The 14,157-nt window shown below is 34.0% G+C and overlaps 1 protein-coding gene across 3 annotated transcripts in view; it reads left to right on the top strand.

The window, feature by feature from the left end:
- The window catches only part of LOC133657492 (cytosolic purine 5'-nucleotidase-like), a 139,534-nt gene that overhangs the window by 43,777 nt on the left and 81,600 nt on the right, over positions 1-14,157 (top strand). For 2 of the 3 annotated variants that reach the window (XM_062058891.1, XM_062058889.1), the window contains exons 3-5: positions 2,642-2,715; positions 2,789-2,906; positions 8,562-8,657. In XM_062058891.1, coding sequence (XP_061914875.1) covers positions 2,642-2,715; positions 2,789-2,906; positions 8,562-8,657 — 288 coding nt within the window. Of the gene's footprint in view, positions 1-2,641; positions 2,716-2,788; positions 2,907-8,561; positions 8,658-14,157 lie in introns of those variants that run through there. The other variant, XM_062058892.1, reaches the window with a different exon arrangement.

The raw sequence follows: 14,157 nt of genomic DNA, 5'->3' as shown, positions 1-14,157 counted from the left end.
ACTATTTTAGTAATTGAGTAATCTATTACTTAGTTTATTCAATTGAGTTTGAGTTTATTTCGAACATGCAAGCATACAACATGATACATCACAATTTCCAGTTTCTCTTTTCAACATGTTCGAAAAGGAGTAGGAAGAAGCAGAGCTTATTTAATCCTACCCCTTTTCTTTTACATAACAGTTACTAAAAGTTTTGTTCACTTCCTGTTCTCAATTTATTCACAATATAAATAATATATATATATAAATAAATCAATAATACTCGGTGAAGTAAGTTACATTTAATATGGTGAGATGAGTAAGATTATTTTAAAAATGAATGGATGGATGAAATAAATTCAGAATGTTTATCATGGTTCTCCTTCTTTGTACTTTGTAAACACTTTAAGTTTGAAGAGTTTCTTGAAGTGGATCATATTAGTACATTGTTTGATTGCTTTGCTTAATCCATTCCATAATTTAATTCCACATACAGATATGCTGAAGGTCTTAAGTGTTGTACGTGCATACAAATGTTTTAAATTACAATTAGTAGAGGTATTTATAGCCTCAGTGCGTATTTTAGGGGAATAGTTGAAATTTCACACTCACTACATGGTTGGAAAAACAAAGGTATTTCGTTCTCCTCGTGAAAGAGACTCCATACGTTGATTTGATCTTACAGGGGTTACAGGGTTCACTGTAGGGGTGCAACGGTGTAGGTAACCTAAATGTCTGTCCGTACCTTGCTTTTTGGGCCATAGATTTTTGCTTTTTTGGTGTGAAGAGAACAACTTTTGTCCTCTGGAAGTTCTTTACTTATATTCTTTCTTTATTTTGCTTGTTAAAGTATCACCGGTGTAGTGAATAATTTAAGACTTTTCTTTCAATTTAACTATTAGTCACTAAACAACACTTTCAAGTGGTACATTGCCTTTATGCCTAATTACTTGTATACATCAGTCGGGCTGCAACGATTAACCATTTAGATCGAAAAGAAAAAAGCTCTGATTTATATTATGTTGCTTAATAATTTGATGAGAGTAACTAATAAAAAAAAGTTTCATGATCATTTGGAACAATACGTTTTTACCCATCATTTGAACAAAAAGTGGCTGTAAAAATGTTTACTTCATACTATAGCTGAAGGAATCAAAGCAAACAGATACATAAAAAACTGTGATTCAAAAATATTTTGATGTAAAAAAATTGAATTTCCTTCTGATTAACTTACGGGGTAAGTTTATTCTCCCAGTCTGTCCCAGTTGTTCACTTAAAACAGGGGTGTCAAACTCAAATACAGAGTGGGCCAAAATTTAAAACTGAACAAAGCCGCGGGCCAAGGTTTAACAAATTAACCTTTTAATAGGGACCCAAACAAGTTTTGCATTGAATATTGAACAAGCAAGGCTTATATAACTTTATAGTGACATGCAAAATCCAGTTTCAAATAATAATAATAATAATAATTAAAAAATATCAATGGCATATCAAATACAATTTAAATAAAAATTGAATGCCTCTTTTGTATTTGCAGCCTTCTGAGGTAAATATCAACATTAACTTTTTCCACAGGCTAATACATTTGAAAATAAAATAACAATGAATTAAAATTTGGCCAGCGGGCCAGAGTTTGACACCCATGACTTAAAAACATTCTGTGCCTACAAGTCCTCATTGTGGGCAGAATTTATCCACACAGCGCAATAAGCGCCAGCAGCGAATTGCATTTGGAATGAAGTCGCTGGTTCTAAAAATGTTGTCTTTAAACTTCTACGTGGGATCTGAGCCGAGGATGTCTTGGCTTGTGCAGCCCTTTGAGACATTTGTGATTAAGGGCTATATAAGTAAACTTTGATTGATTGATATGCCAGTACTGGCCGTCATTCTTTGTTTTTGTTTCTTCTGGGCTCCACTTACAACTTTGTAAGGGTGAAGAGGCTCACTGGTGATTTGACATTACGTCGTGGGGAGGGGCTTTTACTGCTCTGGACGAGTACCATTGCATCGCTTGTTCATTGTGACTTTCACTACGCCAACTAGTGTTGGGGAGGCTTTTAACATGAATTTTTGCTCACGTAACAAAACGTAACAGCTTGGAGACAGCTTGTATTCAATAAGATTTGTTAGCTGGGGCATTTTTAAGCCAAGGCATTGCTGTACAAAATATAATATCTGTCTAACTATATTACATCATGTATCAGACAAGGAACCATCTTTTACTTTTCACTTGGAATACAAAGCCATTCAGTTACCAATCTAAGAAAATATGTCGCAAAGCAAGGTATCAAATATTATGAAAAAGTAAAATTGGACCATCTCGTTTCTTACTTCAAATTAAATGTACTTAAAATGCTGAAATTGTCACAACAAGTACAAGTAAAGAACCACTCATGTACAATATAAAACTTACTTTTAGGTTAGAACCAGCTTGACACATAGTAATAAATGACGTTCTTGACATGTCACTTTCTGTTGCTGTTTATTGGCCGAACACTAACAAATTTGGAAACTATGACCCTTATTTGCCTGGAAGAACAGAAAAGGACATTAGTTCCAATAAACTTCATATATAGTATTGTTAATACATGCCTATTTTTAACCTGATCATGTACATTTACTCATGCTCATCCCGAAAGGAAACATTGTTTTGCCATTTCAGAGTTTTTGTCAACCGAAGTTTAGCAATGGAGAAGATCAAGTGTTTTGGTTTTGATATGGATTACACTCTAGCAGGTAAGTTTAGCATGAGGCTGCATGTACGCTTTCTGTATATTGTACCACTTACCTCTTTTTGTGTTCTTTAAAGTGTATAAATCTCCTGAATATGAGTCACTTGGCTTCGACTTGACAGTGCAGCGTCTCGTGTCCATTGGATATCCACATGAACTGCTCAACTTTGTCTATGACCCCTCCTTCCCTACTCGGTTAGTTCACTCACCCGAGTGTTTTAATATTTTACATACATACATAAATGGGTTGGGAGTAGGTTATGTATATATATATATATATATATATATATATATATATATATATATATATATATATATATATATATATATATATATATATATATATATATGTATATATGTATATATATATATATATATATATATATATATATATATATGTATATATGTATATATATATATATATATACGTATATATATATATATACATATATATATATATATATATATATATTAGGGGTGTGGGAAAAAATCGATTCGAATTCGAATCGCGATTCTCACGTTGTGCGATTCAGAATCGATTCTCATTTTTTAAAAATCGATTTTTTTATTTTTTTTAAATTATTTTTTTATTATTATTATTATTTTTTTTTTTTTTTTTTTTTTAATTAATCAATCCAACAAAACAATACACAGCAATACCATAACAAAGCAATCCAATTCCAAAACCAAACCCGACCCAGCAACACTCAGAACTGCAATAAACCGAGCAATTGAGAGGAGACACAAACACGACACAGAATAAACCAAAAGTAGTGAAACAAAAATGAACATTATCAACAACAGTATCAATATTAATTACAATTTCAACATAGCAGTGATTAAAAATCCCTCATTGACATTATCATTAGACATTTATAAAAAAAAAAAAAAAAAGAACAATAGTGTCACAGTGGCTTACACTTGCATCGCATCTCATAAGCTTGACAACACACTGTGTCCAATATTTTCACAAAGATAAAATAAGTCATATTTTTGGTTCATTTAATAGTTAAAACAAATTTACATCATTGCAATAAGTTGATAAAACATTGTCCTTTAAAATTATAAAAGCTTTTTACAAAAATCTACAACTCTGCTTGCATGTCAGCAGACTGGGGTAGATCCTGCTGAAATCCTATGTATTGAATGAATAGAGAATCGTTTTGAATCGGGAAAAAATGGTTTTTGAATCGAGAATCGTGTTGAATTGAAAAAAAAAATCGATTTTGAATCGAATCGTGACCCCAAGAATTGATATTGAATCGAATCGTGGGACACCCAAAGTTTCACAGTCCTAATATATATATATATATATATATATATATACAGTGGGGCAAAAAAGTATTTAGTCAGCCACCCATTGACAATCAATTGGTGGCTGACTAAATACTTTTTTGCCCCACTGTATATACAAAAACAATAATGTTCGTGTTGGAGGAGTTGTGAATGACTGAAATATGAAATCCGTGCTGCAGTCTGCAGGTGTACCTAATGTTGTGGCCCTGCAGTCTTTCACAACTCCTCCAACACGAACATTATTGTTTTTGCACTTTTTGGCTTCTTATTAAATAACTTTTTTAAATAGATTCAATCTTGCACGTGGAAAGTTTAAGTGTGGGCTTTAGTTGATATAACACTCCCGTCAGGGGGTGCATTCTACGGCGGGGGTGCATTAACCGGCACAAGGAGGCGGGATTACTGCGAGCCTCAGTCAGTGCGTCTTCGCAGCAGTTTTATGATTGCTCAGCTCAAGAAATACGTTACACACATACAGTTGTTGACAAAATACACTGTACATTATATACCTCAGCTAACTAAACTATGGAAATGTATAATATAGTTCATATAGCAATACGGTCTCACTGCACAGCAGGCCAGCAGTTAGCCGAGTCCGCAATCCATGTTGAGGCACAACTGAGTGACGTGCCTCAACTGGCTGCTGATCACAGCAAGTCTCTTCTCAGTATTTGAACGGCAAATGTGAAAATTAAGCGATTTTGAATAAAAATAATCTAAAACTGGTGAAGTTAAATGGAAAATAACATTATAGTATAATCACTGGATACATATAACAATTTAACTAATTTTTTTTCTTTAAAACAATTTTTTCTTTGCATGGTGGCACGTGAGGCCCCCGCCTCACCTGCCTCCAGTGACTGCACGTCACTGATATATTTACAGTACATACCTGTGTATATATATACATACATGTATATATATATATACATACATGTGTATATATATATATAGATAGAGATAGAGATTATATATATATATATATATATATATATATATGTATATATATATATATATATATATATATATATATATATATATATATATATATATATATATATATATATATATATATATATATATATATATATACTGTATATATATACATGTATATATATATATATATATATATATATATGTATATATATACTGTATATATATACATGTATATGTGTATATGTATATATATATATGTGTATATATGTATATATATATATATGTATGTATATATATGTATGTATGTATGCATATATATGTATACGTATATATATATATTATATATATATATATATATATATATATATATATATATATATATATATATATATATATATATATATATATATATATATATGTGTGTGTGCGTGTCTGTCTGTGTGTGTGTATATAGTCTAGGTTTCTGTGGTTTAGCCGTTATACAGTGCTCAATACAGGGGTAGAGTGGAATATACGTTAGGGCAGGGGTCACCAACCTTTTTGAAAGCAAGAGCTACTTCTTGGGTAGTGATTAATGCGAAGGGCTACCAGTTTGATACACACTTAAATAAATTGCCAGAAATAGCCAATTTGCTCCATTTACCTTTAACTCTATGTTTATATTAATAATTAATGATATTTACACTTAATTGAACGGTTTAAAAGAGGAGAAAACACGAAAAAAAATGACAATTAATTTTGAAACATAGTTTATCTTCAATTTCGACTCTTTAAAATTCAAAATTCAACCGAAAAAAAGAAGAGAAAAACTAGCTAATTCGAATCTTTTTTTTTTTTAAATTAAAAAAAATAATTATGGAACATCATTAGTAATTTTTCCTGATTATGATTACTTTTAGAATTTTGATGACATGTTTTAAAATGGTTAAAATCCATTCTACACTTTTTTTTTTAGAATATATAACAAATTGGACCAAGCTATATTTCTAACAAAGACAAATCATTATTTCATTTAGATTTTCCAGAACAAAAATGTTAAAAGAAATTCAAAAGACTTTGAAATAAGATTTAAATGTGAATCTACAGATTTTCTAGATTTGCCAGAATTTTTTTTTTGAATTTTAATCATAATAAGTTTGAAGAAATATTTCACAAATATTCTTCGTTGAAAAAACAGAAGGTAAAATGAAGAATTAAATCAAAATGTATTTATTATTCTTTACAATAAAAACAATACATTTACCTGAACATTGATTTAAATTGTCAGGAAAGAAGAGGAAGGAATTTAAAAGGTAAAAAGGTATATATGTTTAAAAATCCTAAAATCATTTTTAAGGTTGTATTTTTTCTCTAAAATTGTCTTTCTGAAAGTTATAAGAAGCAAAGTAAAAAAAAAAAATGACTTAAACCAAGTCTTTAAAATATTTTCTTGGATTTTCAAATTCTATTTGAGTTTTGTCTCTCTTAGAATTGAAAATGTCGGGCAAAGCGAGACCAGCTTGCTAGTAAATAAATAACATTTTAAAAATAGAGGCAGCTCACTGGTAAGTGCTGCTATTTGAGCTATTTTTAGAACAGGCCAGCGGGCTACTCATCTGGTCCTTACGGGCTACCTGGTGCCCGCGGGCACCGCGTTGGTGACCCCTGCGTTAGGGGATTTTACCCCTGAAGACCAGAGAAACCTGCGAAACATGCTTGTATGGATGAAATAGCCTCTGTGTTTTTTCCTGACCTAATATATATATATATATATATATATATATATATATATATATATATATATATATATATATATATATATATATATATATATATATATATATATGTATGTGTGGGAAAAAATCACAAGACTATTTCATCTCTACAGGCCTGTTTCATGAGGGGTTTTCCTCAATCCTCAGGAGATTGAGGATTGAGGAAAACCCCTCATGAAACAGGCCTGTAGAGATGAAATAGTCTTGTGATTTTTTCCCACACATACATATTACGCTCTACCACGGTATCGAGCACTATTTTTTGGATAATCTAATTAAGACATATATATATATATATATATATATATATGTATATATATATATGTATATATATACATATATATATGTATATGTGATGAGGCTAAATTTATTTGCGGCATGTGAAGCTGGTGAACCCCGAAAAATGCACAAATCAGCCACATTATTCTACAAAGCATGGAGGAAAATGTGGTAGGAAATTATGCTACTTTACTATGTCCTTATGCTGCGATATTTCTGTTAATGCTAACATGTACACACCCAATGCCACTCAAAAGTTTAGGGTAACTTGCAAATATGTTTTTTTCCAAACAAAACAGAAAAACAAAGTAATACTCAAATTATTTAAGATGGAATATTATAATAATAATAAAAATAATGACTTGCAACTGCCAGTCCTGCATCAATCACCTGGTATGAATGCTAATCCAAGTTAATCATTCCATAATTAATCGTTAGAAAAATATTTTGCAAATAAGTCAAAGCTGAAATTTGTAACCATTATACAAATTTGTTTCGTTTAGTATGTGAAGTATATGCATTATTCATTAACGGGATTATCACTTTTCAGAGTTATCGTACTGTAATGTTATGCTTACATAGGGAGGTTATTTATTCATAAAATAAACTGTCGGAACGTCAACTCTATCACCATACTGTTAACTAAATCTTTCAAACTGGCTCTAAACGAGGACTAAAATAAAGGAGTGGAAGACAATATCTAAGACAATATCTGAGAGTAGTTTAAGAAAAAGACACCTTACACGTTGTCAAGTGGCAGCTCAATTAATAGGAACTGCGACCCCAAAAGAGACAAGCGGTAGAAAATGGATGGATGGATGGATGTAAACACCAGCATCTTTAGTAAATATGAAAGTTCAGGATGCAGGACTTAGTGGCAGAATTGCCAAGAATAAGCCATGCCACGGACTGGCCAAAAGAAGAAAAAGACTGAGAAAGTAAAAAAAGACACAGAACACTGAAAACCGTAAATTGGCGATGTGGACATTTTAAGTCCAGGATTTAGGTCCTGACTACTGTTTGATAATTATGTAGTGCAGATGCCAGTTGACAACCTGTGAGGTGTTTTTGTCTTTTAACTACTCTCTCAGATACTTGTCTGCTTGCACAGTTGTGCGTCGCTCCTTATTTTCTCCTTGTTTGGAGCCAGTTTGAGAATAATAAGGGATACTCTTTAATTCTAGACATGTGTCCAAAGACACACATATGAAAGCAGTTCAAAAACAACCTGGTCGGTCATCTCATCAGTTAAGTATGTTGATTTAAATAGCAAATAAGAAAGAAGAAGAGAGAAGGTTGGGCCTGTAAGGTTGGACACAAACACACACCGACACAGGCACACACACACCCCCCCGCCCCCCAATCGTTATGCAAATTTGGGGTCTAAAACAATTTAGCGTAGATGTCACATTAAACGAGTAAATACGGTACAGAAAATGGTAACAAAATTCATGTGAAGTTAATAAACAGGAAAAAGGCACTTTTAATGAATACAATATTAGTGAACAGTATTGCAAGCAACAGTGTTGCAAGCAATACATTTCCTCAGTCAGTCTGTTAACATTCACTTCTGTCTGTTCCTCAGAGGCCTGGTCTTTGACACAATACATGGCAACCTGCTTAAAGTGGATGCGTATGGGAACATCCTAGTTTGTGTACACGGGTTCAACTTCTTAAGAGGGTGAGTTTTTTCTTCTGCAGTATTGATTTTATGGTGGCTTTTAACAGAGAAACGACATAAAAAAACAAACATGAAATAAGGTTTTTAAATACATTTGTATTTGATGGGGCGAAATAAGTATAGGATCCCTTATACAAAAGGTGAGTTGGTGTTATAGTGCGGTCGTCTGCAACCCAAGTTGCGAAGATAATATTCACAATATGTGTGTGCGTGTGTGTGTGCGTTTGTTTATATTTATATTTATTAGGGGTGTGCATCTCTACCTTAAATGGCGATCCGATATGAATCTCGATACATGGGTTACCCTCCAATTCACTAACAATACTTTTTAAAACATTACAATTCGATGCAATACGATTTGATGTAGATAGAAACTTTGCATGGTGAAAAGAAAATTAAACGTATCATGTATCATGTCAAAACAATGTCATGTGTTTATTTTTTTAATAGACACATAAAAATCAGGCGGTTCTTGTACTAATTAGCATCAAATAATAGCACTATCAACTTCAAGGCATTGCAATCCATAAACTTAAAGAAAATAAAAGTACAAACCCTGTTTCCATATGAGTTGGGAAATTGTGTTAGATGTAAATATAAACGGAATACAATGATTTGCAAATAATTTTCAACCCATATTCAGTAGAATATGCTACAAAGACTACATATTTGATGTTCAAACTGATAAACTTTTTTTTTTTGCAAATAATCATTAACTTTAGAATTTGATGCCAGCAACACGTGACAAAGAAGTTGGGAAAGGTGGCAATAAATACTGATAAAGTTGAGGAATGCTCATCAAACACTTATTTGGAACATCCCACAGGTGAACAGGCAAATTGGGAACAGGTGGGTGCCATGATTGGGTATAAAAGTAGATTCCATGAAATGCTCAGTCATTCACAAACAAGGATGGGGCGAGGGTCACCACTTTGTCAACAAATGCGTGAGCAAATTGTTGAACAGTTTAAGAAAAACCTTTCTCAACCAGCTATTGCAAGGAATTTAGGGATTTCACCATCTACGGTCCGTAATATCATCAAAGGGTTCAGAGAATCTGGAGAAATCACTGCACGTAATCAGCTAAGCCCGTGACCTTCGATCCCTCAGGCTGTACTGCATCAACAAGCCACCTAAATGTGTAAAGGATATCACCACATGGGCTCAGGAACACTTCAGAAACCCACTGTCAGTAACTACAGTTGGTCGCTACATCTGTAAGTGCAAGTTAAAACTCTCCTACGCAAGGCGAAAACCGTTTATCAACAAATACCCAGAAAGGCCGTCGGCTTCGCTGGGCCTGAGCTCATCTAAGATGGACTGATACAAAGTGAAAAAGTGTTCTGTGGTCTGACGAGTCCACATTTCAAATTGTTTTTGAAAACTTTGGACCTTGTGTCCTCCGGACCAAAGAGGCGCAAAGCTGAAAAGCCAGCATCTGTGATGGTATGGGGGTGTATTATTTCCCAAGACATGGGTAACTTACACATCTGTGAAGGCACCATTAATGCTGAAAGGTACATACAGGTTTTGGAGCGACATATGTTGCCATCCAAGCAACGTTACCATGGACGCCCCTGCTTATTTCAGAAAGACAATGCCAAGCCACGTGTTACATCAACGTGTCTTCATAGTAAAAGAGTGCGGGTACTAGACTGGCCTGCCTGTAGTCCAGACCTGTCTCCTATTGAAAATGTGTGGCGCATTATGAAGCCTAAAATACCACAACGGAGACCCCCGGACTGTTGAACAACTTAAGCTGTACATCAAGCAAGAATGGGAAATAATTCCACCTGAGAAGCTTAAAAAATGTGTCTCCTCTGTTCCCAAACGTTTACTGAGTGTTGTTAAAAGGAAAGGCCATGTAACACAGTGGTGCAAATCAATGTATTCCGTTTATATTTACATCTAACACAATTTCCCAACTCATATGGAAACGGGGTTTGTAGATGTGTGAGTTAGAAAATACAAATTATGATTATAACTGTAAATCAATTTTTTTCTGTCAATTTTTAGTTTAGTTGTTTTTTTCTTTGTTCTACATCTTTAAATGTTTAGGTATCAAACTTGATCGAAAGACGTGATGTTCACAGACAAACTACTTAAAAGTACAACGAAATATGTTTTCACTGCAAGCTGTCTAAGAGCAGACATTCAGTAGACAGGGGCCCACCTGAGAGGAAAGGCTCACAGCAGCGCCGCTTGTACGTTGAGGACATTAGTGATATGTGCTTTCATTTCTCCAAACATCCAAAACGATGCTAGTTTGTCGCTAGTCGCTTTTGAGTCACTAAAGCACTAAGAGGAGTTGGAAAGATACTAGATTTAGCGAGAAAGTCGCCAAGTTGAAAATACTGCGCTGAGGTGTGTATAAAAAGTAGAGACGCAAAGCCCGTCTTATTTGCTTCTGATTGGTTTACACTGTGTGTTGCCTTCTGTGGCTGGCTAGATTTAGGCACAGAAATGTATGGATTGGTCTGTGATGGGTTTTTTCGGTAAGTCAAACAGAATTACTGTCTGCCATGTTGCTCTGTTGTCGTATTACGCCATCACAGAAGTCTCGTAAGATTGGAGCGGCCATATTTTCTAACAGATCTGCAAGCAACTGATTCTTTACTTTCTAACCGGACACTGACCGATCCATATTACATAGAGATCGATCCAGAATACATCGCCAAATGATGTATTCATATCTCTAAAGGAAAAATCGGTAATTGGGATGTACTGATTAATTTTTACACCCCTAATATATATAAAATGTATATACATATATATATATATATATATATATATATATATATATATATATATATATATATATATATATATATATATATATATATATATATATATATATATATATATATATATATATATATATATATATATATATCTTTGTGATGGCAATTACATCACGATATATGATGTACAATATATATACAATGTGATATACTGTATATACACTACCGTTCAAAAGTTTGGGGTCACCCAAACCATTTTGTGGAATAGCCTTAATTTCTAAGAACAAGAATAGACTGTCAAGTTTCAGATGAAAGTTCTCTTTTTCTGGCCATTTTGAGCTTTAATTGACCCCACAAATGTGATGCACCAGAAACTCAATCTGCTCAAAGGAAGGTCAGTTTTGTAGCTTCTGTAACGAGCTGAACTGTTTTCAGCTGTGTGAACATGATTGCACAAGGGTTTTCTAATCATCAATTAGCCTTCTGAGCCAATGAGCAAACACATTGTACCATTAGAACACTGGAGTGATATTTGCAGGTAGAATAGTCATTTACCACATTAGCAATGTATAGAGTGTATTTCTTTAAAGTTAAGACTAGTTTAAAGTTATCTTCATTGAAAAGTACAGTGCTTTTCCTTCAAAAATAAGGACATTTCAAAGTGACCCCAAACTTTTGAACGGTAGTGTATATATATATATATACCGTAATTTCCGGACTATAAGCCGCACCTGACTATAAGCCGCACCAGCTAAATTTAGGGGAAAATACAGATTGCTCCATATATAAGCCGCACCCGACTATAAGCCGCAGGGTTTTGATGTGTAATTAGCGTAGTATATAGGGGTTCCTGCTACCACGGAGGGGATTGTCGGGACAGAGATGACTGTTTGGGTCCCATTTATTAACAATAAATCTTTCAATCATTCAATCAAACTTTCACATCTTTGACATGGCGAACAGCATTCGTGCAGAGTACAAATAATACAACGGTGCAAAGTAATACAAAGTGCTCGCCTGTACGTTATCAAAATAACCAGCCTACCGGTATATGAAAAGTCAGTCTTTAATCATTGTGTCATCGTCTTCCTCCTGTGTACTAAAACCACCGAAATCCTCTTCGTCGGTGTCGGAGAAGAACAGGACGTATATAAGCCGCACCCTTGTATAAGCCGCAGGGACCAGAACGAGGGGAAAAAGTAGCGGCTTATAGTCCGGAAATTACGGTATATTTTTTGAATCTATTTATTTTTGGTTTCGGTTTTATGTTCTTGTTTTTTTTTTTTTTTTTTTTTTTGGGGGGGGGGGTGTTCTTGTGTTTGTCTTGTACCCACAATTTCTCCCTCTTCTTTTTTTTTTCTTCTTATTGTCCCTGTAGGAGTTAGTATAACGAGCTTGGGGAGCAAAGTTTGTGTGTGGGGGTGTCTGTGGGTTGGAGGAGTAGTAGGTAACATGAGTATAGGTGGGTTTGTGCTTGGCCTGAGCGATATTTCCTAAAAATAAAATCCCCAAATTTTTAACAAAAAACTCGATTTATGACTTTTTCCGATTTTTTTTCTGTACTCTTTAAAAAACCCATTGAATACAAATGACAGAGATAATTCTATACATTTTTGTTTATTTGATGAAAAAGTGGTATATTGAAATGACACTGCATCTTACGCTTATCAAAATTATAATTTGAATAAGGTTGTTCTTTTTAGACCAGATATAATATGAAAATAGTATGCCGGAACGATAAAAAATGGCAAAACTTAGTGCTTTTACTTCACAAAGCAGCATTGGTAGCAAATCAAAGGCAACATCTTAATATGAGTTCACATATGGACATAAGGCATCCAAATCCACAGCACAATGTCAAAATAACTTAATTTGGTAACTTTAATTATGGTTACCTATGGTAATGCCACCATAATATAACATTTGTATTATAATCCTGAAACAAAATAACAGTGAAGCTCAATGTATTAATATCTAAATGGAGAACTGGGGGTGGGATTAAATAATGTATCTTCTTCTCACTCCCTTTCAGGCAAAACTGGATCATCATGTTTGCATACTGTACATTACCTTTTGCATTGGTAGAAAATGGATGGATGGATGGATGTTGTCTACCTTGTACTTTTTTGTGTCATTGCCTGAAATAAATGAATAAATGAAAACAAAAAATTATGAAATGCTGATCAGACCAAAATTAATATTGAAATGTCAGACAAAACGTTGGTATGCAGTTGTCTCACAGGGGCTGGAGAACAGGACTGTAAGTTAACCATTGTGTCAGTCTGGATCAAAGCAAAAGGCAGCATCAAAACAATCTTCACATATGCACTCCTGGACCAAGGCAGGCACTGCAGTACTTTGCACAGATGACCTAATGCACAAGCTTCACCTGACTGGCAGACCAATATTTTGCTGAGAACAATGGGCCACAAAAAGGTTGTGACCAGTCATATTGTGTCAGAGCTGAAGGTTGCTGCACTGGAAGGGAATTACTTAATTGATCTGCCAATAACTTATACACAAGAATCAATGCCATTACACAAAGGTAACAGACCAACACCAATAGATCTGGAAAAATAACCACACTTAAACCACCTCAAATTACCTTGGATTAAGGCAGGGGTTGAACTGTTAATAAGCATGAACATACCCAAAACTATGAAACCGCAAAAGGTGATTCGCAGTATGAATGACGGACCCTAAGCCATAAGGACTGTGCTGGACTGGACGGTGATTGGCCCACTGACAGGAAACCAAAG

This window comes from Entelurus aequoreus, linkage group LG09 (genome assembly GCF_033978785.1).
Source record: "Entelurus aequoreus isolate RoL-2023_Sb linkage group LG09, RoL_Eaeq_v1.1, whole genome shotgun sequence".
NCBI lineage: Eukaryota > Metazoa > Chordata > Actinopteri > Syngnathiformes > Syngnathidae > Entelurus > Entelurus aequoreus.
The sequence above is the reverse complement of the archived record's forward strand: the minus strand, read 5'-3'. Positions and strand labels throughout refer to the sequence as shown.